The sequence below is a fragment of the Trachurus japonicus genome, chromosome 14 (genome assembly GCF_045865225.1).
Source record: "Trachurus japonicus isolate A0001 chromosome 14, Traja_1.0".
In the NCBI taxonomy this organism is placed as follows: Eukaryota; Metazoa; Chordata; class Actinopteri; order Carangiformes; family Carangidae; genus Trachurus; species Trachurus japonicus.
Window position 1 is genome coordinate 2,649,423 of NC_140920.1, and position 22,608 is coordinate 2,672,030.

General features: G+C 41.0%; 1 protein-coding gene and 1 long non-coding RNA gene across 5 annotated transcripts in view; both read right to left on the reverse strand.

Annotated features, from left to right (window-relative positions):
- LOC146974014 (uncharacterized) overlaps positions 1-22,608 on the reverse strand; it is a 189,253-nt gene that overhangs the window by 8,072 nt on the left and 158,573 nt on the right. The window lies entirely within an intron of this gene.
- LOC146974015 (arrestin red cell) overlaps positions 1-22,608 on the reverse strand; it is a 36,832-nt gene that overhangs the window by 1,817 nt on the left and 12,407 nt on the right. For 2 of the 4 annotated variants that reach the window (XM_085797053.1, XM_085797052.1), the window contains exons 2-15: positions 14,944-14,974; positions 14,751-14,811; positions 14,609-14,653; positions 12,317-12,414; positions 11,336-11,434; positions 10,562-10,621; positions 9,011-9,078; positions 8,160-8,295; positions 6,859-6,943; positions 5,390-5,462; positions 5,121-5,258; positions 3,398-3,481; positions 1,625-1,651; positions 867-943 (exon numbers count right to left, since the gene is read on the reverse strand). In XM_085797053.1, coding sequence (XP_085653179.1) covers positions 867-943; positions 1,625-1,651; positions 3,398-3,481; positions 5,121-5,258; positions 5,390-5,462; positions 6,859-6,943; positions 8,160-8,295; positions 9,011-9,078; positions 10,562-10,621; positions 11,336-11,434; positions 12,317-12,414; positions 14,609-14,653; positions 14,751-14,811; positions 14,944-14,974 — 1,082 coding nt within the window. The remainder of the gene's footprint in view (positions 1-866; positions 944-1,624; positions 1,652-3,397; positions 3,482-5,120; positions 5,259-5,389; positions 5,463-6,858; positions 6,944-8,159; positions 8,296-9,010; positions 9,079-10,561; positions 10,622-11,335; positions 11,435-12,316; positions 12,415-14,608; positions 14,654-14,750; positions 14,812-14,943; positions 14,975-22,608) is intronic. The other 2 variants (XM_085797054.1, XM_085797055.1) reach the window with 1 other exon arrangement.

Below are 22,608 nucleotides of genomic sequence, written 5' to 3' on the forward strand. Positions count from 1 at the left end.
GCTTCTCGAAGCTCCTCTTCCTGGTCCGTCCAAATCTCGCGTGATTCGCAGTAACCGCACTGACGCCGGCGCAAATCACGCGAGATTTGGACGGACCAGGAAGAGGAGCTTCGAGAAGCTTCCGCTACAAACAAGCTTAAAATATAGACTTATTTAATTTTTTTCGGGACAATTACGCAATTTGGGGCTTCAGCACAAGACGGACATTACATACGAGCATCATGGAGGTATTTGGATGTTTTTTTGTGTGTGTTTTTTTACGAAGAGCTCCGGTGTCCCTTTGCAACCGTTATATGGACATGCACTGCTACGCCGAGACCCCCTGTAACTCAGAGAAGGGACGGAGGACTCTGAAACTTCTCCCAGCCCTTAGTCCACATGAGGGTGAGTAGATAATGAGCGAAATATCATTCTAGGGTGAACTATCCCTTTAACTAAAACTAAGACTAAAACTAAAACTAGCAGTGAAAAAATAATTTACTAGACTGAAATAAAAATGGAAAAAACAAAATAAAAACTACAATGAACAATGTAAAACTAACTAAAACTGAACTGAATCAGCTTGGTTTTAGTTTTTTTTTTAGAGATGGTTAAAGTTGCAGGAAGAAAACGCCACAGCTCAGTGTGGACTTCCTCCTAATACCTAAAAAAAACTAAAACTAAAACTAAGACCTAGCTAATAAAAGCTAAATAAAAACTAGTCACTTCCTCAAAAACTAAACTAAAACCGCTTCACCATCACTTTTTGAACTAATGAAAACTAAACTGAAACAAAAAATCAAATTGGAAAACTAAATAAAAATGAAAAACTAATTAAAAAAAAAAAGTAAAACTATAATAACGTCGGTGTGTTGGCGAGGACTGACCTGACTGTGGGCGCGACAGCGGCGGCTCCACGGGTTTAGGATGCATTAAGATGAACGGCAGCTCCACCGACACGTCCCTGAAACACACACACAGACACACACACAGTCAGCGCTCCACAAGACGTAGGAAGTTTCAAATAAGTTTAAAAAGTAGTTTCTCTCTCATTAAAGCAACAGTTTAAACCAGATTTTTAAATTAATCTCTGGTTTAAACATGTTTAGTTCATGTTTTGTTACAACTTTAGACTTGTTTGTCAGTTTTTCCACTCAAATCAGTTTTAACTCTGGTTTAAATCCAGTTAAAACCACTTTAAACGCATGTTAATCCTTTGTTTTCACAAAACTTTGGGTTTTCAAGTCATTTAACTGCATCAATACAGTTATTAGTGGTTTCACATAACATAACAGAGGGGTATAAACCAGTTAAAACTTGGTCTTTTTTAATTGAAAACCAGTTTAAACCCTTTAATCCTTATTTAAATAATTCACCCCAGGTTTTCACCAGATTCCAGTTACAGAACTAGTTCAAACCGGTCTTGTAAATTACTCAGTTTAGCTCAACATTTATCTTTCAATCAATTTAAACTGGTTTTCAAACCAGTTTTAAACCAAACAAACAGACACCCAAAGCCTGTTTTAAAACTGGTTTAATCCAGTGAATTGAATCAAACCAGTTTTAAAGCAGTTTGCAGACAACAACACTAAAAAAAGTGGGATTGAGACTTTAGTGAAAAGCTGAGGCCGTCGGGCAGATTTACCTCTCCAACAACATGCCTCGCAGCATCCTGGAGGAGGGAGGGAGGGAGGGAGGGAGGGAGGGGGGGGGGGGGGGACACAAAAAGCCAAAAACACAGAGGGAGATGAAATGAAAAGCAGGAGGAGGCAAAACATCGACAACAAAACTACAACACACAGCAGCGCAGAGGGGATGAAGAGGAAGAAGAGGAGGAAAGAAGAGGAAGAAGAAAGAAGAAAGAAGAGGAAACCGGAGACTGAGCTGAGCCAAGATGGCGTCGATTTAACCCCAGAGTCTTAGAGATTAGTTTATACAGTTATCAATCAATCAATCAATCAATCAATCAATCAATCAATCAATCAATCAATCATCTGACAATTATTACGATCCGACTCCATATGATTAAAAAGAAATTAAAGGACAATTCCGGTGCAAATTCACCTCAGGGCTGTATTTTCCTAACATTTTAGGTCTAAAAGAAGGAATCTGTAGGTTTTCAGTTTAATGTCTCCTGTTTTGCGGTAGTTGTGTCTGTCCCTGCGTCGCCACGGCAGCAATGATGAATGGGAGCGGATTGAAGTTCTGCTGTTTAGGCTGTTTCCATCCCTCAAAGCCGCAGACAGCGTCAGATGGAGACTCAAACATGCAGCCAGAAGTTTATTTACTTCAACAAGCCGACATGTTTGTAAAACTAGATCTAATTCAAAGTCTGGCGGAGTCGAGACCCAAGTCGACGCTCGGTGTGTTCAGGTGCAGTGGGAAGCTCCCGTTTGTGTCAGAAACACAGGAATATCAACTCTTGACTTGCTTGAAGTAAATAAACTTCTCGGTCAGGGCTGTGATGATACGCTTTTCTCCCGATTCGATTCTTCTACGATTTAAATTGCGATTCTATCTCGATTTTTAGTCTGCATTTTTAACACCAATGAAACAGTTGAATGATTATGATTGTCTACAGACTATTCCAGGAACCATATTTCCCCCAAAAGTCAGTTTTTAAGATTTATTCAGCAGCAATATACATGTTTACTCTCTTTTCAAAAGCCTGGACTGCATAAAAGAGGCAAAAATAAAAGAGTATAGAAAAAACAGGCTTCTGAAACCTTTCTGACAAAATGAGATATAGACTGAGGCAAACTGCTACATTTTAACATTTATCTGCACACAGACACTGTAGGAGCCTATAAATTAACATACTCCATTATAAAGTGAACTTACATAAACCCGTTTCAAAACCTGGACTCTCTGTATGTAAAAAAGGCGAACAAATACAAATGCACAAAAAAATAATGAATAATCGATTTTTGAATTGATTTAAAAATCGTCAAAAAATATATTGCGATACTTATGTGAATCGATTTTCTCGGTGCATGTTTGAGTCTCCATCTGACGCTGTCTGTGGCTTTGAGGGATGGAAACAGCCTAAGCAGCAGAACTTCAATCCGCTCCCATTCATCGGTGCCGTGGCGACGCGGGAACAGACACAACCACTGCAAAACAGGAGACATTAAACTGAAAATCTTCAGATTCCTTCTTTTTTAGACCTAAAATGTTAGGAACATACAGCCCAGAGTTGAATTTGCACCGGAATTGTCCTTTAATCCTGTTTTCATTGAAGTTGTTTCGTTCTGGTTCAGCTCAGCCACAAACGTTTTCATGGTTTGTACAGGAAACACCGAGAGGACAGGAAGTGATGTCAGAGTGGAAGGAGAGAGAGAGAGTGTGTGTGTGTGTGTGCGTGAACGTGTGTGTGTATCTGTGTGTGTGTGTGTGTGTGTGTGTGTGTGTGTGTTACCCTCCACGTGAGACCACCAGCTTCACTTTGACTCTGTAGGAGACCAGGATCCCCAGAACCTCTTTGTTGGTGACGTCCTTCACACTGCAACACAACAACAACACAACAACAGCTCAACAACAGCTGTGGTCATGAGACTGCACCAACACATCTGTGCACATCTGTGTGTGTGTTTGTTAACCTTTATTTATTCTCCAGAGACATTGATTGATTTTCAATGCCGTCGAGTTACAAGCCAAGATACAAGACATAGGCTACATTGAACAAGAAACAGGAAATACAACCATTTAAAACAGCTACAACCAGAGACACAGCTACGTATCCATAACCAAGCTCCAAGAGTTAGGTAGGTGCATCATAACAAAAGACAGTTTCACCAATACTTGTACAGACTCGAGGAACTTAAAGTAGCAGCAATAGGACGAAACTACTTCCTGGTAGAAAACCAGCATTCGAACAATAGTGACGGACGAGAGTTTCTCTATATATATCTACTTTTTCATGTCACTATATCACCGTTTAGACTAATCTGATGTTTGTAAAGTCTATACTGCGCCTACAACGCAAGAAAGGGGTAACTCATTTTTTGTCAAAAATTAGATTTTGTTATTTTTGGGACATTTAAGGTCTGCTACGTCATGTGGATAAATATCTTGACTCAACATTATCTTATTTGGGATATATTTGTGGGTGGTTTTCACAGTAACTCCCAAAAACTGGGGTGAAACAACAAGAGAACACAGTCACTAGAGTCACCTTTTTCTCTCTGTGTATAGAAAGCACAACAGGCCTACTGTACAACAGGCTGCTACCATTTTAGAACCAATGGGAGTTAGTTTCCCCTTTCTTGTGTTGTATGGCCAGCTTATATTTTGCCTCAATGCACAAACAGACAGAGGTAACTCTGAAATAAGGGTAAAATGTTAAGTTTGAGTTAAATATTTTTACACAGCTATAGACTACTACTCGCAAAAGCAAAACCAATTTTCAGAATCCTAAGTTCAATACAGTTGACTGGACAACAAAAATACTTTAAACTCATTTTTCTCAGAACTGCACTCTGAGGAGTTTTACCCCTTTCTTCCATTGTAGGGCAGTATAAAACCAATGATTGGACAAACATTACTATTTCTGTGTGCACGTTTTTGTAATTAGTCATGGTTATCATAGATTAGCCGGGCTAACGGTTAGCTACCTGTTTAACTTTAATAACTCAGTGACTCAATAAACGGTCCATGAAAAAATATTTTCTCCAGCGGATATCTGAGTTCCAACATGACTGAGCTAACTGGAGTAGTTTCATGTCGTGTCCCACAACGGGAGGGTTTTAACAGCTGACGTCCTGGTGTTAGCTTAGCTACCGCCGTTAGCTTAGCTACCGTTAGCTGTCCCTGTCAGCTGCAGCCACTGATGCTTTCTAGACACTGTGATTCCCCCAAACTGAATAAATACAACACATAGCAACACAAAACACACACACAGAAATAGTAATGTTTCTTCAATCATTTCAGATTTGTCTAAACGGTGATAGGGCCTGAAAAATATGATATATAGCTAAACTCTCGTTTGTTACTATTGATCTCATTCAAATTACGTGCTGGTTCTCTACCCGGAAGTAGAATGTAAACAACAAGGAGATTCGGTCTATACAGTATAAAATTATGTCATCCGCATAAAAATGTGTGTGTGTGTGTGTGTGTGTGTGTGTGTGTGTGTTGGTTACATGGTGGACGAGGCCAGGTTGGTGTCTTCGTGCTTGAGTTTCCCGTCCAGAGCGAGTCCTCTCTTCTCTCTGTTCTTGTCAAGCGTCGGGGTGAGAGTGTAGACCTTACAGAAGGTGGAGCTGGACGACACCTGGTCGCTATGGAAACACGACAACACGTCTGTCAGTCACACTGCTGCACAGACTGTAGGTGTGTGTGTGTGTGTGTGTGTGTGTGTGTGTGTGAGTGTGTGTGTGTGTGTGTGTGTGTGTGTGTGTGTTGGACTTACTCTGCCTCGAGTTGAGCCACTGGACATTTATACTGGGCAGTACTGAAGAGGCAGATGTCTGCATACTGACGCACTGAGGGAGGGAGAGAAAGAGAGAGGGAGAGAAAGAGAAAGAAAGAGAAAGAAATAAAGAGAGAGAAGGAAAGAAAGAAAGAAAGAAAGAAAGAGAAAGACAGAAAGAGAGAGAAGGAAGGAAAAAAGAAAAGAGAGAAAGAAAACAGAGGGCAAGAGAAAGACAGAAAGAAAGAGAGAGAAGGAAAGAAAGAAAAAAGAGAGCGAGAGAGAGAAGGAAAGAAAGAAAAAAGAGAGGGAGAGAGAGAAGGAAAGAAAGAAAGAGAAAGACAGAAAGAGAGAGAAGGAAGGAAAAAAGAAAAGAGAGAAAGAAAACAGAGGGCAAGAGAAAGACAGAAAGAAAGAGAGAGAAGGAAAGAAAGAAAAAAGAGAGCGGGAGAGAGAAGGAAAGAAAGAAAGAGAGCGAGAAAGAAAGAGAGAGAAAGAATGAATGAAAGAAAGAAAAAAGAGAGAAAGAAAGAAAGAGAAAAAGGAGGAAGGAAAGAAAGAAAGAAAGAGATAGAAAAAGGAGGAAAGAAAGAAAGAATGAAAGAGGAGGAATGAAAGAAAAAGGAGAGAAATGAAGAAAGAGAGAAAAGGAGGAAGGAAGGAAAGAAAGAAAGAGAAAAAGAAGGAAAGAAAGAGAAATAAATAAAGAGAGAGAAGGAAAGAAAGAAAGAGAAAGACAGAAAGAGAGAGAAGGAAGGAAAAAGAAGAGAGAAAGAAAACAGAGGGCAAGAGAAAGACAGAAAGAAAGAGAGAGAAGGAAAGAAAGAAAGAAAGAAAGAAAGAAAAAAGAGAGCGAGAGAGAGAAGGAAAGAAAGAAAGAGAGAGAGAAAGAAAGAAAAAAGAGAGGGAGAGAGAGAAGGAAAGAAAGAAAGAGAGTGAGAAAGAAGGAGAGAGAAAGAATGAATGAAAGCAAAAAGAGAGAAAGACAGAAAGAAAGAGAAAAAGGAGGAAGGAAAGAAAGAAAGAAAGAGATAGAAAAAGGAGGAAGGAAGGAAAGAAAGAATGAAAGAAAGAAAGAAAGAAAGAGGAAGAATGAAAGAAAAAGGAGAGAAATGAAGAAAGAGAGAAAAGGAGGAAGGAAAGAAAGAAAGAGAAAAAGAAGGAAAGAAAGAAAGAGAGAGAAAAAGGAGGAAGGAAGGAAGGAAGGAAAGAAAGAAAGAGGAAGAATGAAAGAAAAAAGAGAGAAATAAAGAAAGAGAGAAAAGGAGGAAGGAAGGAAAGAAAGAGAGAGAGAAAAAGGAGGAAGGAAGGAGAAAAAGAAAGAGAGAGAGGTAAAGACATTACTTTCATAATTCAACAAAAGCAACAATATAAAACCTGAGTTGAGCTGGACTTTCAAAATAAAAGCTGGAACAGTTTCACCGCCAGAATAAGACAAGAGGTGTGTGTGTGTGTAGACAGACACACACCTGAGATCTTGACTCTCTTGACCGTCTTGGTGGAGTTGTTGGTGACGTGAACATTGACGCTGATGGGCTCGCCGTGGTAATACAGCTGCAGCACGGAGGAGAGGAAGAGGAGGAGGAGGAGAGGAAGAAGAGGAGAGGAAGACATTTAAAACTGTGTATTTAGTGAGACAATGGTCTTCCATCGAGCTGTACAAGCATTCTACTGTGAAGCCGAGCATGTTCAGCCTGTGTAATAATGTTTCATTGTTCTCTAATGTTACAGCTAACACCCCTGATGTTGTTGTTGTTAAAGGGATAGTTCACCCAAAATTCAAATTTCACTGAGTTACGGGGGGGTCCGCGCAGCAGTATTTGTCCATATAATGGTTGTGAATGGATACCAACTTCTTCGTCCAAAAAGACACACCAAAAGTGTTCGTAGTGCTCGTCTGTAATGTCCCTCTTGTATTGAAGCCCCGACATGAGAAATTGTTCCGCCGGTCAGTGCAAATCTCCACAGGAAGAGCAGTGACCTGAGACACTGGGAGCTTCTGCTACAAACAAGCTTGAAATATAGACTTATTTAATTTTTTTTTCGGGACAATTTCTCATGTCGGGGCTTCAATACAAGATGGACATTACATACGAGCAGCATGGAGGTATTTGGATGTTTTTTGGTGTGTCTTTTTGTTACGAAGACAGTTGGTATCCATTCACAACCATTATATGGACAAATACTGCTGCGCGGACCCCCCCGTAACTCAGAGAAGGCACGGAGGACTCTGAAACTTCTCACAGCCCTTAGTTGACATGAGGATGAGTAGATAATGAGTGAAATTTGAATTTTGGGTGAACTATCCCTTTAATGAAAAGCATAAAGAGGTGCTCATTTTGGAGGTCGGCTGTCCCTTTGATTACAGCCTTGAAGAGGCCTTTCTAACCAAAGTGCTAAAATACCAGCAGCTGAAGCAGATCATCTCTCAGCTGGGCTACAAATGTAAACTTTTAGTTTTTATATTTGGCAGTCTGGGGCATGTGAGGGGCCTTCAGACGGCCGGCCTCTCTAAAAGAAGAGCTAAACAGTTGGCCAGGTGCTGCTCAGTATCGGCTCTTGTTGGAAACTGCTCAGTCTCGATGTTTTCTGCTTCATATCTGACCTGTAGATCATCATGTATGTAACCGTGTGCAGCCGTCCAGGCGCTTTCTTTGTATCTGACCGACTCCTGATGTCGACTGCACCGGCTGTGTTTATGTCCCTAGTGCAACAAACCCTTGTACTTTTTTCTCATGTGGACATAAATAAATAAATATTTCAGCTGCACCTCCTTGTCCAGCGACGCCTCCAGGTGCAGGGATCTGTCCGACATCAGGAAGCTGCGAGTCGTCTCCACCATCGGCTGAGGACCGGGTTTCTCCGGAGCGTACTGGACCTTCCTGATCACCAGACGCACTGAGTTCCTGAGAGAGACGGAGAGAGAGAGGGATGGAGGGAGGGAGGGAGAGATTTTTTTTTATTTTTACAACCACACTTTATTTACCAATCACAGGACATTATCAGCTGTTCCTTCTACCCAACTACAGACTCATCTATTTATTTAAAACCCACACCATAAACACACATACATGCATACATACATAAACACAGAGAGAGAGGGAGAGAGGGGGGGATAAAGAGAGAGAAGGAAAGAAAGAGAGAGACCGAGAAAGAAAGAAGGAAAGTAAAAAGAGAGCGAGATAGTGAAAAAAAGAAGGAAGGAAAGAAACAAACAGGGAGAGAAAAAGAAGGAAGGAAAGAAAGAGAGAAAAAGAAGGAATGAAAGAAAGAAAGAAAAAGAGAGAAAAAGTAGTAAGGAAAGAAAGAGAGAGAGAGAAGGAAAGTAAAAAGAAAGAGAGGGAGAAAGAAAGAGAGAGAGAAAAAGAAGGAAGGAAAGAAAGAAACGGAGAGAAAAAGAAGGAAGGAAAGAAAGAAAGAAAAAGAAAGGGAGCGAAAAAGAAGTAAGGAAAGAAAGAGAGAAAATAAGAGAGAAAGAAGGAAAGAGAGAGAAAAAGAAGAAAGGAAAGAGGGAGAGAGAAGGGGGCGGGGCTTAGGTCAGCTGACGTGTCCTGTCATGTGACCTCGGTGCAGCATCAGCGGTGTTAAACAGCTAAACAGCAGCAGCAGAGAGATTCTCACCTCTTGTGAATCTTCTCTTCTATCGACTTGGCGCAGAACGCTCTGATCTCGAAGTCGACGCCGCACGCCTGAAGAGAGAGAGAGAGAGAGAGAGGGAGAGAAGGAAGTAAAGAAAGAGAGATCACTGACTCCGTCAACGCTGCAAGGAACTTTCCAGGATCCATTTAAATAATTAGTTCTCAGCTTTTATTAAAAACAAAACTGACTGTATCAGCGTTTACTAGGATTTTCATAGTCGAATCTGATTTGCCAGATTTTGCCTTTAGTCGACCAATCGTCAAATCATGTCACACATAATTTAGTCAAATCTGATTTTGAGACTGAGTTCCGATGGCATTGAATGTAATATTAAATGGCTATTGAAACTTATTGTGTGACACTAAATATAATATAATAATATAATAATATATAATGTAGACATGTATTGACATTATGATATGTAAGTAAATTCTGCGTACCACTACTGACCTAGGGAGCTGTCTTGTATTGTCTGTGTACTGTTGTGTTGTGCATCTGTTTGTATTTTTTATCTTTTATTTTATTTTACTTTATTTTTTGTGTTTGATGTTTTATTTGAACATGGATTATATTGTATGAGACATAAATTGCATTGATACATTGTAAAGATGTTGTATGGACCCCAGGAAGAATAGCTGTGGCATTGCCATAGCTAATGGGGATCTGAATCAATCAAAATCAAAATGTTGTTTTCCTCATTGATTCATGATCTCATTTGCGTCTTTTCCGCTCCAGAGAAAAAAACTGAAACACCCGTGTATCTTATATGTATTTTATATATATGCATATTTTGTTTTTATTCTGTGTATTCTGGTTTTAATATGGTGGATTTGTTTGTGTTGAAGTTTGATCTTGTCTTTTGTATGATGTTTGACATAAGAAATTGAATAAAAACTTAAAAATGACAAAACAGTCTCACATATACATGTGTTTGAGTACAATGACATTACATTTTTTGGGTTTTATTCTATCAACTACTGACAACATTTCTCCCAAAGTTGAAATAAAAATATTGTCATTTAGAGCTTTTATTGGCTGAAAATGACTAAACTAGTCTAAATAACAAAAAATATCAAGTCTTTTCAGACCTTGAATAATAATAATGCAAAGAAAAACATGTTCATATTTATTCCTAAACAACACAGCAAGAATATTTTAACTCAGGAAGAGTTTATAAATCAGTTTTTGTGGGATAATGTCCATATTTAATCCCAGCAGTGGTTTTTATAATCTTCCTATAAAACCAGATGTGGTTCAGGTGATGAGCTCATCAGTGTCTCATTAAGGAGAATGAGTTGTGTTTGTGTTGGTGTTTAAAAAAGAAAAGAAAAGAAAAGAATGACTGTCATACATGTAGAGATCCTTTAAAAAACATTTGTGAAAGTGGTCTCTTATTTTTTTTCCAGAGCTGTATTATAAGAAAACAAATAAATTCTCTGTAAAATCAGATGTTCAGCAGGAGGAAGGTCCTCACACAGTCAAATAGTCGACTATCCGGGGTAATAATTAAATCTGTGTGTGTGTGTGTGTTACCTTGCCAGTGTCCTCTGGGCCGGGTTGTAAAGTGACTGAACAGGGGAGGTTCTGAGGAATCTGAGAGAGAGAGAAAGAAAGAAAGAAAGAAAGAAAGAAAGAAAGAAAGAAAACAAACTTCAACTTTGAACCCTGTGATTCACGTCTCTGACCAGCGGGGGCAGCGCTCGCCTGCAACAGGACCGACCAGTTCATCACAATTCAGCATAACTATTTGTCAGATGTGATATTTTACTGCTCATTTGTTGAATAAAAACAAGATCATTGATGTCAGTCCATCCATTTAAATCCATTACACTACAGGTGAATAGGGTAAAAAAAAACATTTAACTAACAGATATCACTATGGAACTTCCCAAGTTCATCACTTACATGAAGACAAATATTTTTTGTATTACAAGTTTTGTCAAATTTTATGTTTAAATATGTAAATGAGGAAATATCTGATGAAATATGCGCTAATTTCCAGAACCAAAATCTATCTGAACAATGGATAAAGCCACTTTCACAATTCTTGTTTTATTTTGTTGACATATTAGAGTCAGAAGTTTTTACAGAGGAGGATTTTGGATTTCTCTTTTTAACACTCAGTAAATGAGAAAATACTGTCACCAGCCCTAAAAACATCTAATTTCTCCCTGTTTTTAGTAATAAAACGTTGTATAAATGAGGCTGTGAATGATATATCAACAGTCCCCTCAGTAAAAACCTTCAGAATATAGTCTCGTCTTAAAACACACAATAATCAATAATAAAAAACATTGTATCGCTCACAGTGAAGTAGAAGGGATGTGCGTGCTGGCCGAGCTTCTTCAGCAGCCTCTCCTGCAGCCGGCTGTTTGGTTTCCGCTCCTCAGGCACCGGAGGGAAGGCCTGAAGTAAAAAAAACACATGAAATAAAACATGTTAACCTTTATCTAAATCTTTTATAACGTCCCTGCTGTTTGTGTAAAGCGATTTCAATGTCGATGCCGGTGCCCCAAGATGTATTATTATGGGAAAATGTAGTTAAATGTTCATCACAGATGGTGAAAAGTGCAAAAAGTTATCTATTGTGTAACTTAACTACACAATTGTTACTTTGGGCCAGTTTGAAATGATTAATAACCATTTCTCTGCTTTTAATTCCCACTTAAAGTTTCTTAAAGGGATAGTTTAACATTTAGGCAAATTGGCCCATTGCCATAATCCCTATAGTCATAGCAGTAGGTTCGTTACCTTTAATCGTCGGTGCAAGCTGTTTTTAGAACGGCGGAACAGAGCCGTGAGCTGCTCAGAGCTACACTACGGAGGCTAATGGGATTTCTTGGTTTCCCTCATCAAACTCATCAAATACACAATCCAACAACTCCACAACGCTCTGGTGGACAAGTTGTGACCTGCACATTCACCACGCTATGAGATAATAACACAACGTTACCACACAGAGTTGTTTTAGAGGGAAATTCATGCAAAACCACTGATCAGGGACAGTTTTTCATCAAGCAGACTCTGTATTTCCCTCTAAAACAGCTCTGTTGAAACCAAGAAATCCCATAATGAGCCTCCGTAGCGTAGCTCTGAGCAGTTTGCGGCTCTGCTCCGCCGTTCTAAAAATAGCTTGCACCGACGATTAAAGGTAACAAACCTACTGCTATGACTATAGCGATTATGGCAATGGGCCAATTTGCCAAAAATGTTGAACTATCCCTTTAAAATGTGCCACAAATCAAACTGTAAAACATGTAAATGAGGTAACTCCAGGTGACCTCTGACCTGGAAGGTGGAGATGTAGAGATCCTTCCTGAACGAGAGGCCGAGCACGTCCAGGTCCTCGCGGCCATATCGGAACGCACAGGTGAGTGTGACGAAGACTACGGGGAGAGGAAGAGGAGGAAGAGGAGGAAGAGGAGGAAGAGGTGAGTGAAACCAGGAAAACTAGATGTCTGTTTTTGTTTATTTATTTGAATACATAATGGATTTATCTGAATTTTCCATTTGGTTTTAAATCAGAGGCAGAAACTGAAACTGAATCTGAATCTGACAGCATCTAAAACCATCAATTCATTAATGATTCATTTAGCTGGAGATTCAATTGTCTGTTGATCGACTCAATTACAACCTGGTTGGATTCATTAATTACAGCCTCGATTATGTCATTACAATCTGGACACAGCGGCTTCACAGTCTGCAGGCCCCTTCGCTTTAATAAACCATCAATAACCTATAATCAGTCAGCTGTCTTTACACTGCAGGCCTGGCCTATATCCGATCTCTTTGACTGTCTATTTACATGTTATATGCATATATAACAACTCACTGAAGAGGAAATGAGCTAGTGAACTTTTTTTTAAAGATAGGAGATTTATTCAGTCACGTTATAATTAATTCCATGATAATTATAAACGAAGGTGAGTCAGAGTTTATATCCAACACTTCACTGTTTACACATTTACAACTGTAGTCCTCCGGGAGGATGTTAAAAAGACCTCAGGTCATTAAAATACACAAAACAAAACAAAAGACACAGAGGTCGAGACGTCCATAGAAACACGATATATGTATCCACCTAGAGAACAGAACCGGACCATTACACTAAATGAGAGACATCCATACAACGCTACAGAAACAATAACAAGTAGACAGTAATATAAAACGAAACCAATACACACAGGGTAATATAATACGGTGCAATATTACTGAACACAGGTGTCACTCTGTACCAGTACATTGTCTGTTTTTTCTCTTTTGATTTCCAATCGGTTCGTTTCAGTTATTGCCGGTAGGAAAACGTGAAAGCTGCTGTTTCTCCGGCGCGTCTCTCTCTTTCACCACATATAAATGTCATATGTAGTGAGGGGGGAAAAAAACAGACGCACGGACACCACGAAAATGAACCACTGTAATAATCCTGTGACAGTGACCACAGCTGGCCATGGTCGTCCCGGTCAGACCCACGTGTCAATCACAGGCTACAGAGTAGAGGTCTTCATGGGTCCAATCTGACGGACCCGAACCGAAATGGACCCGTGAAAATTGTACCTGGAGCCGACTGGCCCCGAGCTGTTATTATAAATATGAGTTCCGGACCCGAGCAGCACCGAGATATGTCGGAACCGGCTCAGAATAGAACCGTGACACAATAATGGCACTTTTCCACTACACTTTCACAGCACGGCACGGCACGGCACGGCTCGGTAAAGGTGCTTTTCCACTACAGCGGAGTTCTCTAGTTCCTCCTCAGCGGGGGCGGGGTCGGCACGGGGGTCTTGTTTCTCTCCGCTTGTCAGCTCCAAACTCACTCGTCTGCACCTTGTTAACAGACCACGGTGGTTTTACACACAGCAACATTTAACTCAGGTGAAGGAACAACAACAGTCTCGGTACAGATCAGCTGGCGCTGTTGCCGCTCTGTTTTTGAAATTTCTGGGTTTGATTCTCATGTCCGACGTCGCGCTCGCGCTGACGCTCTGCCCAATCAGTGGAAGGCAGTCGGCTGACGTCACGTTTTAGTATCGCTTCGGCTGCTTGGAACCAGGGCCGAGGAGGAACTAAAAATGGTACCTGGTACCAGGTACTAGGGCCAGTGGAAAAGCAGGAAAAGCGGGCCGTGCCGCGCCGTGCCGTGCCAGTGGAAAAGTGCCATAAGAGACCCGACCCCCGAGACAAACTCTCCCGGTACCGACCCGGCCTCAGAGTCACTTCTTGTGAATGGAGACCAAGACCCGAGTCGGGTCGGGTCGGAACCTCTGGTTTTTCCGAAGACCTCTACTACAGAGGTTCAGCAAAACGTGTGGGCATGGGAATTAATATTATTGATGACGTATGACTCGCATTGCCAGGAAAGATCAGATACCCGTTTAGACTACAGACGCATCGACAGATATCCGATTCGTATCTGATTTATTTCCACATACGACGGGGGCCTGAATCCGATTTACACGTTCATTCAGGTCCGATCTGAGCCACTTGAACCTCGTAGTGTAAAGACGGACAAAGTGAAAACGGTCTGAAGCGTCTGGAGACCGAGTGGCTCCGGAGCTCAAGAGGAGGAGGAAGTGGACTCACCTTTCCTGTCCTTCAGGTACTCGGGGTCGACGAGGATCACGCCGTCTGTCGGCAGAAAGGAAGAAGACAAAGACGTGTCATCATCATCATCATCACAAAGGTCGGCCCACCACAAAGCGTTCAACCCCCCCGATTCACTCACCTACTGGGTCCACATGGTCCAGGTGGTCCACAAAGTCCCTCTTTCCCAGGTAAACTGTCACCTGAGCCAATCACAGTCGAGGAAAACAGAAAACAGAGAGTCAGAGTTATAGAGTCAGAGCGACACATCAGCACTTTGTCCTTATTGGTCGGACGCTTCGGCCAACCAGCTGCTGCTTCCTGGCCTCACTCACCTTACAGTTGGGGCTCGACTTCTTGAAAACTCTTGAAGTTTGGAAAGAGGAAGAGAAGAGGAGGAAGGGGGGAAGAGGAGAGAGAGAAGAGAGAGTTAGTAGGGTTTATACAGGAATCTTGAAGTTAATTTTAAAACCTTTTTTAAGACTTTTTCAAGACCTTATCAATATTTTTCAACACCTCACCGCCACTTCAAGCTGTAACCATTTACATCAGTGACACTTTTAACTTAACAGTTTTAGTTTGTGATAAAGACTATAGACCACTATGATACAACAGAATTCAAGGATAATAAATCAAAGGCAAAGTTTATTAAAAAAAAAACATTGCTCCACTCTCAAAAACAAAAAAAACCATCTTCTTTTCTTTTTTATGTACCAGTTCATCTTTGTTTTTTAATAAAATGAATAAATTCACACACTTTTACAATGTTTTTTAGGACTCAAACTCTTGGACGGCTAATTCAGAAAACATACCTTCAAAATTTAAGACTTTATAAAGTCGTGAAAATACTTTTTAATACTTTTTAAGGGTCTTAATTTTCCCCAAATTGATTTATCACCTTTTAATACTTTTCAAGACCCAGCGGATACCCTGGTTAGTTTTATTTTGAAGGGCAGGGCGACGTGTTTTATTTTGAAGGGCAGGGCGTGTCGTTGGTGTCGGTTTCTGCAGAAAAGTGAGAAACGTCAAACTGATGTGGAACGAGGAAATGAGCAAATTGTTTATTTCTACAGGGGCAGGAAACCCAGGAGGAAGTGGTTTTTTTTAAAAAGAGGGCCTCGTGTCTCTATGGCCCGGTTATTATGGGATGTCACCGCTGAGGTCTGATTGAGGGGGGGTGGGGGTGGGGAGGGGCAGGTGGAGACTTCCTATTCGTTCTGCAACAGCCCACAGAACCCGATGACGGCCACAAACGTTTCACTTAATGAGGACGAAGAGACGAGCACACGACAAAACTTAAAATAAAAACACAGCTGCTTTTTTTTTTTTTCTTTTTTTCACACCTTTTATATATTTTATGCAGCGGCGATGACATCACAGCTGCTCGTTAATACAAACATGTAATGAGGCGGCAGCTCGGTGCATTAATTAATGCATCGACGACGGGTTCAGAGGAAATTAACCTGCAGCTCTTCGTCATTTATTATTCAGCTGTTTGAGCTGCACATCTGTTACATCTGTATATAGATCAACAATTACTTATGAATAATTAAGCTTTATTACCTTTGGATTTAAAAAAAAAAAGTGGGTAACACTTTAATGAGTTATAATGCAGTTATAGCACTGTATAACTATAGTTATAAACACTCATAAATGATCATAATGCTTTATAACAATAATCATAACACACTATAAAGCATTTTATCATGACTTATAAGGTCAGGTATTATAATATGTTATAATTGTTAGTAACTCACCAACTGCCCACATCAATAATGCATTATAAATATAGTTATAATGTGTTATAATTGGCTTATAGACATGTATAACCATTATAAACACGCTTTATAACAATAAGAATAACACATTATAGAGCATTATAACTCTATTATAATACTTGACCTTATAAGCCATTATAAAATGTTCTGATATGTTATGCTTATTGTTATAAAGCCTTATGGTCATTTATGAGTGTTTATAATGATAGTTATACACGTCCATAAGCCAATTACAACACATTATAACTATATTTATAATGCATTATTGATAATAATTATAACGTATTATAATACCTGACCTTATAAGTCATGATAAAATGCTTTATAGTGTGTTATGATTATTGTTATAAAGCATTATGATCATTTATGAGTGTTTATAACTATAGTTATACAGTGCTATAACTGCATTACAACTCATTATAAGTATGGTTATAGTGCGTTATAGAGATAGGCGTCAAGTAAAGTGTTACCAAAAAGTGTTCAGCAGCAGAATCAATAATACCAAGTACGATTATCAGGGAGTTAACAGCTTCTTCTGCAGCTTCTTCTGCATCAGTTTCATTCCCGCTTCACACTTCACTCACAGAGGTGTGAGTTCTGGTCACTTCCTGACACGCGATAGTCGGTGACAACAAACAAACAGGAAGTGACAGAAAAACCCTGTGGCCTCCTCAGTTCAAACAAACTGTGGTTGAGGAGCTCAGGGGAAAAACTGATGCCGAGTCGAGTTGACTTTCACCGTTTTCAGCGATGAGCGTTCAGACTCAGTAAATTCAGATCAACTCCACTTCAAAAGCAAAAAAAAAAATCAAAAGTTTCTGTGACTCTAGTTTCAGCTGTGACCTGAACGCAGCTTTATCATCTTTGTTTTGATTTAGTTTGGTTGTTTTCCACATATTTAGAAAGCAAAAACATTATTTAGAGACAGGTTGCTAATGTTTTTCAGGCCAAGGACCCAAAACTGATAAACAAGGTGCAAGGTACAGTGAGTAGAGTAGATCACGCCTCTGCCTTTCATAAACAGACCTTGTAAACTTAGAGCTGCAACAATTAATCGATAAATCACACAATAATTGATAATTAAATTAATCGTCAACTATTTTGCTAATAGAATAATCGGTTTGAGTAGTTTTTTAAGGAAAAAAAAAGTCCAAATTCTCTGATTCCAGCTTCTTAAATGTGAATATTTCTGGTTTCTTGTTTCCTTTATGACAATAAACTGAGTCTCTCTTTGGTTTGTGGACAAAACAAGACATTTTCAAACATTTTATTGACCGAACAACTAATCGATAATGAAAATAATCTTTAGTTGCAGCCCTAATGCCAGTATCAACTATGTCTGTCAACTGCATGATAATGATGCAAACAAACTATTCAAACTGACCTTTTTATTTGAAACATACATGTGGAAACTAAAAGATATAAAACATTGTCGACTCAACCAAAAATTCCACGACCCCCCTGCTAGGGCTGGGTAAAAATATCGATTCAGCAATGCATTGCAATTCTTTTCTCTGCAATTCAATATCGATTCAGCAATCTTCTGAATCGATTCAAGCCCCTGGCCAGTGGGGGCGCTGCGAGCAACACCCTCGTGTGATTCGCGCTGTACGGACGGGGGCCGCACTAGACCAAACCATAACAATATGGGAGTGAGTAGCAGCAGCAGCGGGGATCGATCGTCGGGGGAGGGACGCACCGCGCCCAGAGCGATAGATATAACATATCTATCGCTCTGACCGCGCCGTGCCGTATTAACTTTCGCTTTCAACACGCGCTGCTGTTATGCATGCGTGCTTCTCTGTGGTGTGTATGTGTGTGAGAGGATGCGGCCATCGTCCGACGGGGGGGGGGCGGCGGCGGCAGCAGCGAATATCGCTACTTTTTTTTTTTTTTTAAGACGTTAGTTTAGGCGGCAGCTCTTTGTTGTTAAGGCGGCCGCCTTAACAGGAAAGCGCTGCGGGAAACCCTGAACTTATCTGACAGCTGCTCTCACTTCTTCCTCTGCTCCTCCTCACTCACTCACCTACACACAGACAGGACTCTGTCTTCCTCACACTCACCCCAGCCCCTCAGTTTCTCATCCCAGCCCCTCAGTTTCTCATCCCACCTGCCCGTACCATACACATTGACAGTCAGTCAGAAATCACAGAACTTAAACATCATAACAAGAACATTACTGCGGGGTCGCTACAATATTTTCAGTTGTGCAGTCAACTATTATTAATAATATTGTTTTGTATTGTTTTATTACTCAAAATGTTATGAGTTATTTTCCAAGAGGAAAGTATCACATAGCCTAATTTAAATTTAGCTGCACTGTAGTTCAGTGTTAAAGCAGTGTCATATTTTGTTATGCTATGAGTTATACTATGGCTGTTCATAAGGCATGAAACTAAACAAATAATTATTAAAAAAAAAAAAATCTGGTACTCTTATTTGTGTATTTCTGCTTGATACTGAATCGATATCGAAGCATTTCAATCAATATCGAATCGAATCGATATCGAATCGAATCGTGACCTAATGAATCGAAATCGAATCGAATCGTGAGATTCTCAACAATACCCAGCCCTACCCCCTGCAGCAGCACCTCCGTGGTGGCCCCCCCGATGAAATGTGCAACAGCTTTAAAGGGGAACTATGCAAGTTCCCTCTATTTCGCTAACCCTCCTCTCCTCCATGTGCATTTATTTTTGACAAAGCCGGTGAGAAATCAATCCATGGAGCAGATAGACACCATCCTTTCGACTGTGCGTGCAGTAACAAGGGAGATAGAGCCGTATCGCCGTAATTAGCTTAGCTCAAACACTGGAAGTGTATGGGTAGTGTTAGCCTGCCTCCACCTAAAGTTGCTAATTAGCTTAGCTCAAACACTGGAAGTGTATGGGTAGTGTTAGCCTGCCTCCACCTAAAGTTGCTAATTAGCTTAGCTCAAACACTGGAAGTGTATGGGTAGTGTTAGCCTGCCTCCACCTAAAGTCGCTAATTAGCTTAGCTCAAACACTGGAAGTGTATGGGTAGTGTTAGCCTGCCTCCACCTAAAGTCGCTAATTAGCTTAGCTCAAACGCTGGAAGTGTATGGGTAGTGTTAGCCTGCCTCCACCTAAAGTCATCAGAGAAACTCTTCAGCAACTCTAAACGGAAACCGGCGGGCCGATCTTCGTCTCAGAGCTGACAAAACTCTCCGGTAAGGCATCTTGAGCGGTCAAATGCCGCTAACGGGACGAGATCGGTCAAAACGGAGGGTTCAAGCAAAGACGCTTTATTTTGGTTCAAGCTAGCTACATCGAGGGTAGGTTAGCTTCCTGTTTCAAAGTAAAAGCACAAATTCTATCCTCATGGTTTTCTGTAAAGGGCAACGGGTGTTTTATTTTGTGAAAGTAACCGGAAGTGCGTTGGTCACAACGGCTAGCTTGAGTAGCGCCGAATTCATCCGAACAAAATTGTAAACAGCTGGTATTTAGACAAATTAACGACACACTGCTGATCGAAACGGCTACTTTCTCACCTAAACATGTTTGAAATGTGGATAAAGTGATATATTTACAGAGTTTAGAGCTAAAATGAAATCAGCTTCTGACTGCTGGTTTCAGCTCAGGTAGGAGGCAGGCTAACACTACCCATACACTTCCAGTGTTTGAGCTAAGCTAATTAGCGACTTTAGGTGGAGGCAGGCTAACACTACCTATACACTTCCAGTGTTTGAGCTAAGCTAATTAGCGACTTTAGGTAGGAGGCAGGCTAACACCACCCATACACTTCCAGTGTTTGAGCTAAGCTAATTACGGGCGATACGGCTCTATCTCCCTTGTTACTGCACGCACAGTCGAAAGGATGGAGTCTATCTGCTGGTCATGGACCCGGGAGTGAGGCAAGACACGTAAAAAAAAAAAAATGTTGGCATATCCCTTTAAAGTCATTCATTTAACCAGCACTAGGACTCTGGAGCTGGTTCATTAAAGTACAAATGTAGCATAGTTAAAGTAAAAATCCTGCATCGTTCGTTCCTGACCTCAGTCTTTTAATTAGGGAATCACTTAAAGTCAGTTAAGACTTCTCTTCCTCTGTTCATGTCTAAACTCAACAACACGTCTGTTCTCTCTTCACATTTGCCTTAAAGTTTTCCCTTACAGAGTTCAAACCAGACATGTTGAAGCAGCATTTAGCCGTTATGCTGCACACAACTGGAACAAACTACCAGCAGAACTGAGAGCAGCCCCAACTGTGAGCTGCTCTTGCTTTTAACTCTGTTTTTTGTGTTTTGTTCTGTTTTATGCTTCTTTTTTTTTTAAAAAGGGACGAGTTTTGTTTTGGAAAAGCGAAGCCAAAGCGTTTTCACACTACATTTATGAGCCACCGGCGACTCATGTTTTCATTCATCAAGAATTAAAGTCGGAGGTTCGAAGACAATCACATACCGTCGTAGTTCCCACCATAAACGGCGATTCGGCGGCGTTATTCTCATGACTCGCCACGAAACCGAAAGTAAAGAAACGCTGGTCGGCTCGCCCAGCATTTCCACCACCACTAATAATAACAAAATAACCATAGAGACAAAACGATATATTTATAGAAAATGGGCCCATTAACAAGTGGTAACGTAGATTCATCCACATTAACGTGAGACTTTTTTATAACCAAATAGAAACTCCTCGTTGTCCCTTTAATGTTTTGTCTTTATGTAAAGCACATTGAGTTGCCTTGGTATGAAATGCGCTATATAAATAAAGATGCCTTGCCTTGCCTTAAAGCAGAAGTAAGTGGTCCGGTCGTTTTGGCTAATGCTGCGTTCCAGGCAGGCTTTTGAAACCGTAAATTACAGCTTCAAGTCACGACTTACGACTTTGTAGCGTTCCAGGCAACCCACTCGTGTTTCGCCGACCTGTTTTACCTGTGAAAGTCACTATAACGGCCACTCGTAACTTCTGACCCGTGAACTCGTACCAGATCGAACTGGTACCACTTCACAGGTCGGAAAAACACGAGTTACGGGTTGCCTTGAACGCACCATAACAGTCCTCGTCCCTACGTCACCACATTCAGGCGCATCCCTTGGCTGCACACACAGAGAGGACTGCCCCTTTATGCCGTTCTCTCTCCTCATTGGATAAAAACTGTAGGATACAAGGAAAGTTTTCTCCTGGGCTCAGAGCAGAGCAGAGTGACTGACAGACCCGTGTTTCAGACCAAACACTCTATAGAAGTGATTGCTGTCGGAAGATAGAACTATTTAAGACTTATATTAACACAAAAATATCGCTTACTTCTGCTTTAAATAAGTAAAAGTCTTTAAATGGTGCAGCAGCTTTAAGCAGCTCCCTCCTCTGCTGAGGAGAAACTCAAGCTCAAGTGTTAAAGCTCGAGTTGTTGTGTGTGTGTGTGTGTGTGTATGTGACCTCTGACCCCTCCGCCTCCTCCCACTTAACGCCACCACACACCCGCGTGACGACACCGTGAGGTCGAACCCGTAACCCTTGGCGACTGCCTGGCTCGGTGAGTAAACAGGCGGCTGCATGTAAACACCGTTTAACGCTCGGCTGCTGCTGCTGCAGGCGGAGGAGGAGGAGGACGGTCCACGGGGACGCCGGCTCGCCAGGCGTCGTCTCCCGTGACGACTGAAGCTTCATGTCTGGACAGGTGAGGCGTGTTTACCATCAACCAGTCAACAGGTTTCATTCATTAACGCTTCAGCTGATTTGAACTCTGTGTTTTCATCCATTTGCACGAATAAAAGTCTCCTGAGAGATAGTTCATTTAGAGATATTTCCTTCCCACTCTCTTCTTGAAATCATTTTCATCCGTTGCAGTCTGACAAACATTTAGTTATCGCGCCAAACACTAACACATCCCCCGTCCCATTCATGCTTTGTGCTCTTTTCAACAGTTGTAAACCTACTTTGTACATTTAACAAGTTTGTTTCCATGTTTATTCTTCTCTCTCACACCCAGAAGTCTGATTTAAAGGTATAGTACGTAGGAATTCCCCCCATCTAGCGGTGCGGTTGCATATCTGAACGTATTCTTGATGTTGCATTCAGGTGAAATGGGGCAGACGTCAGACGGACAACAGACGCTGCATGTAACAGGATAAACAAGTGGTCCGCCAGCACGAGGCAAAACAATACAGGCGTGACAACATGTTGTCATGGTGATGTGGTAGCTATTGTTTTACCGTCTTTCTCTGGTGGAGTAAAACGACATCCGGTTGGTTTGCCGACG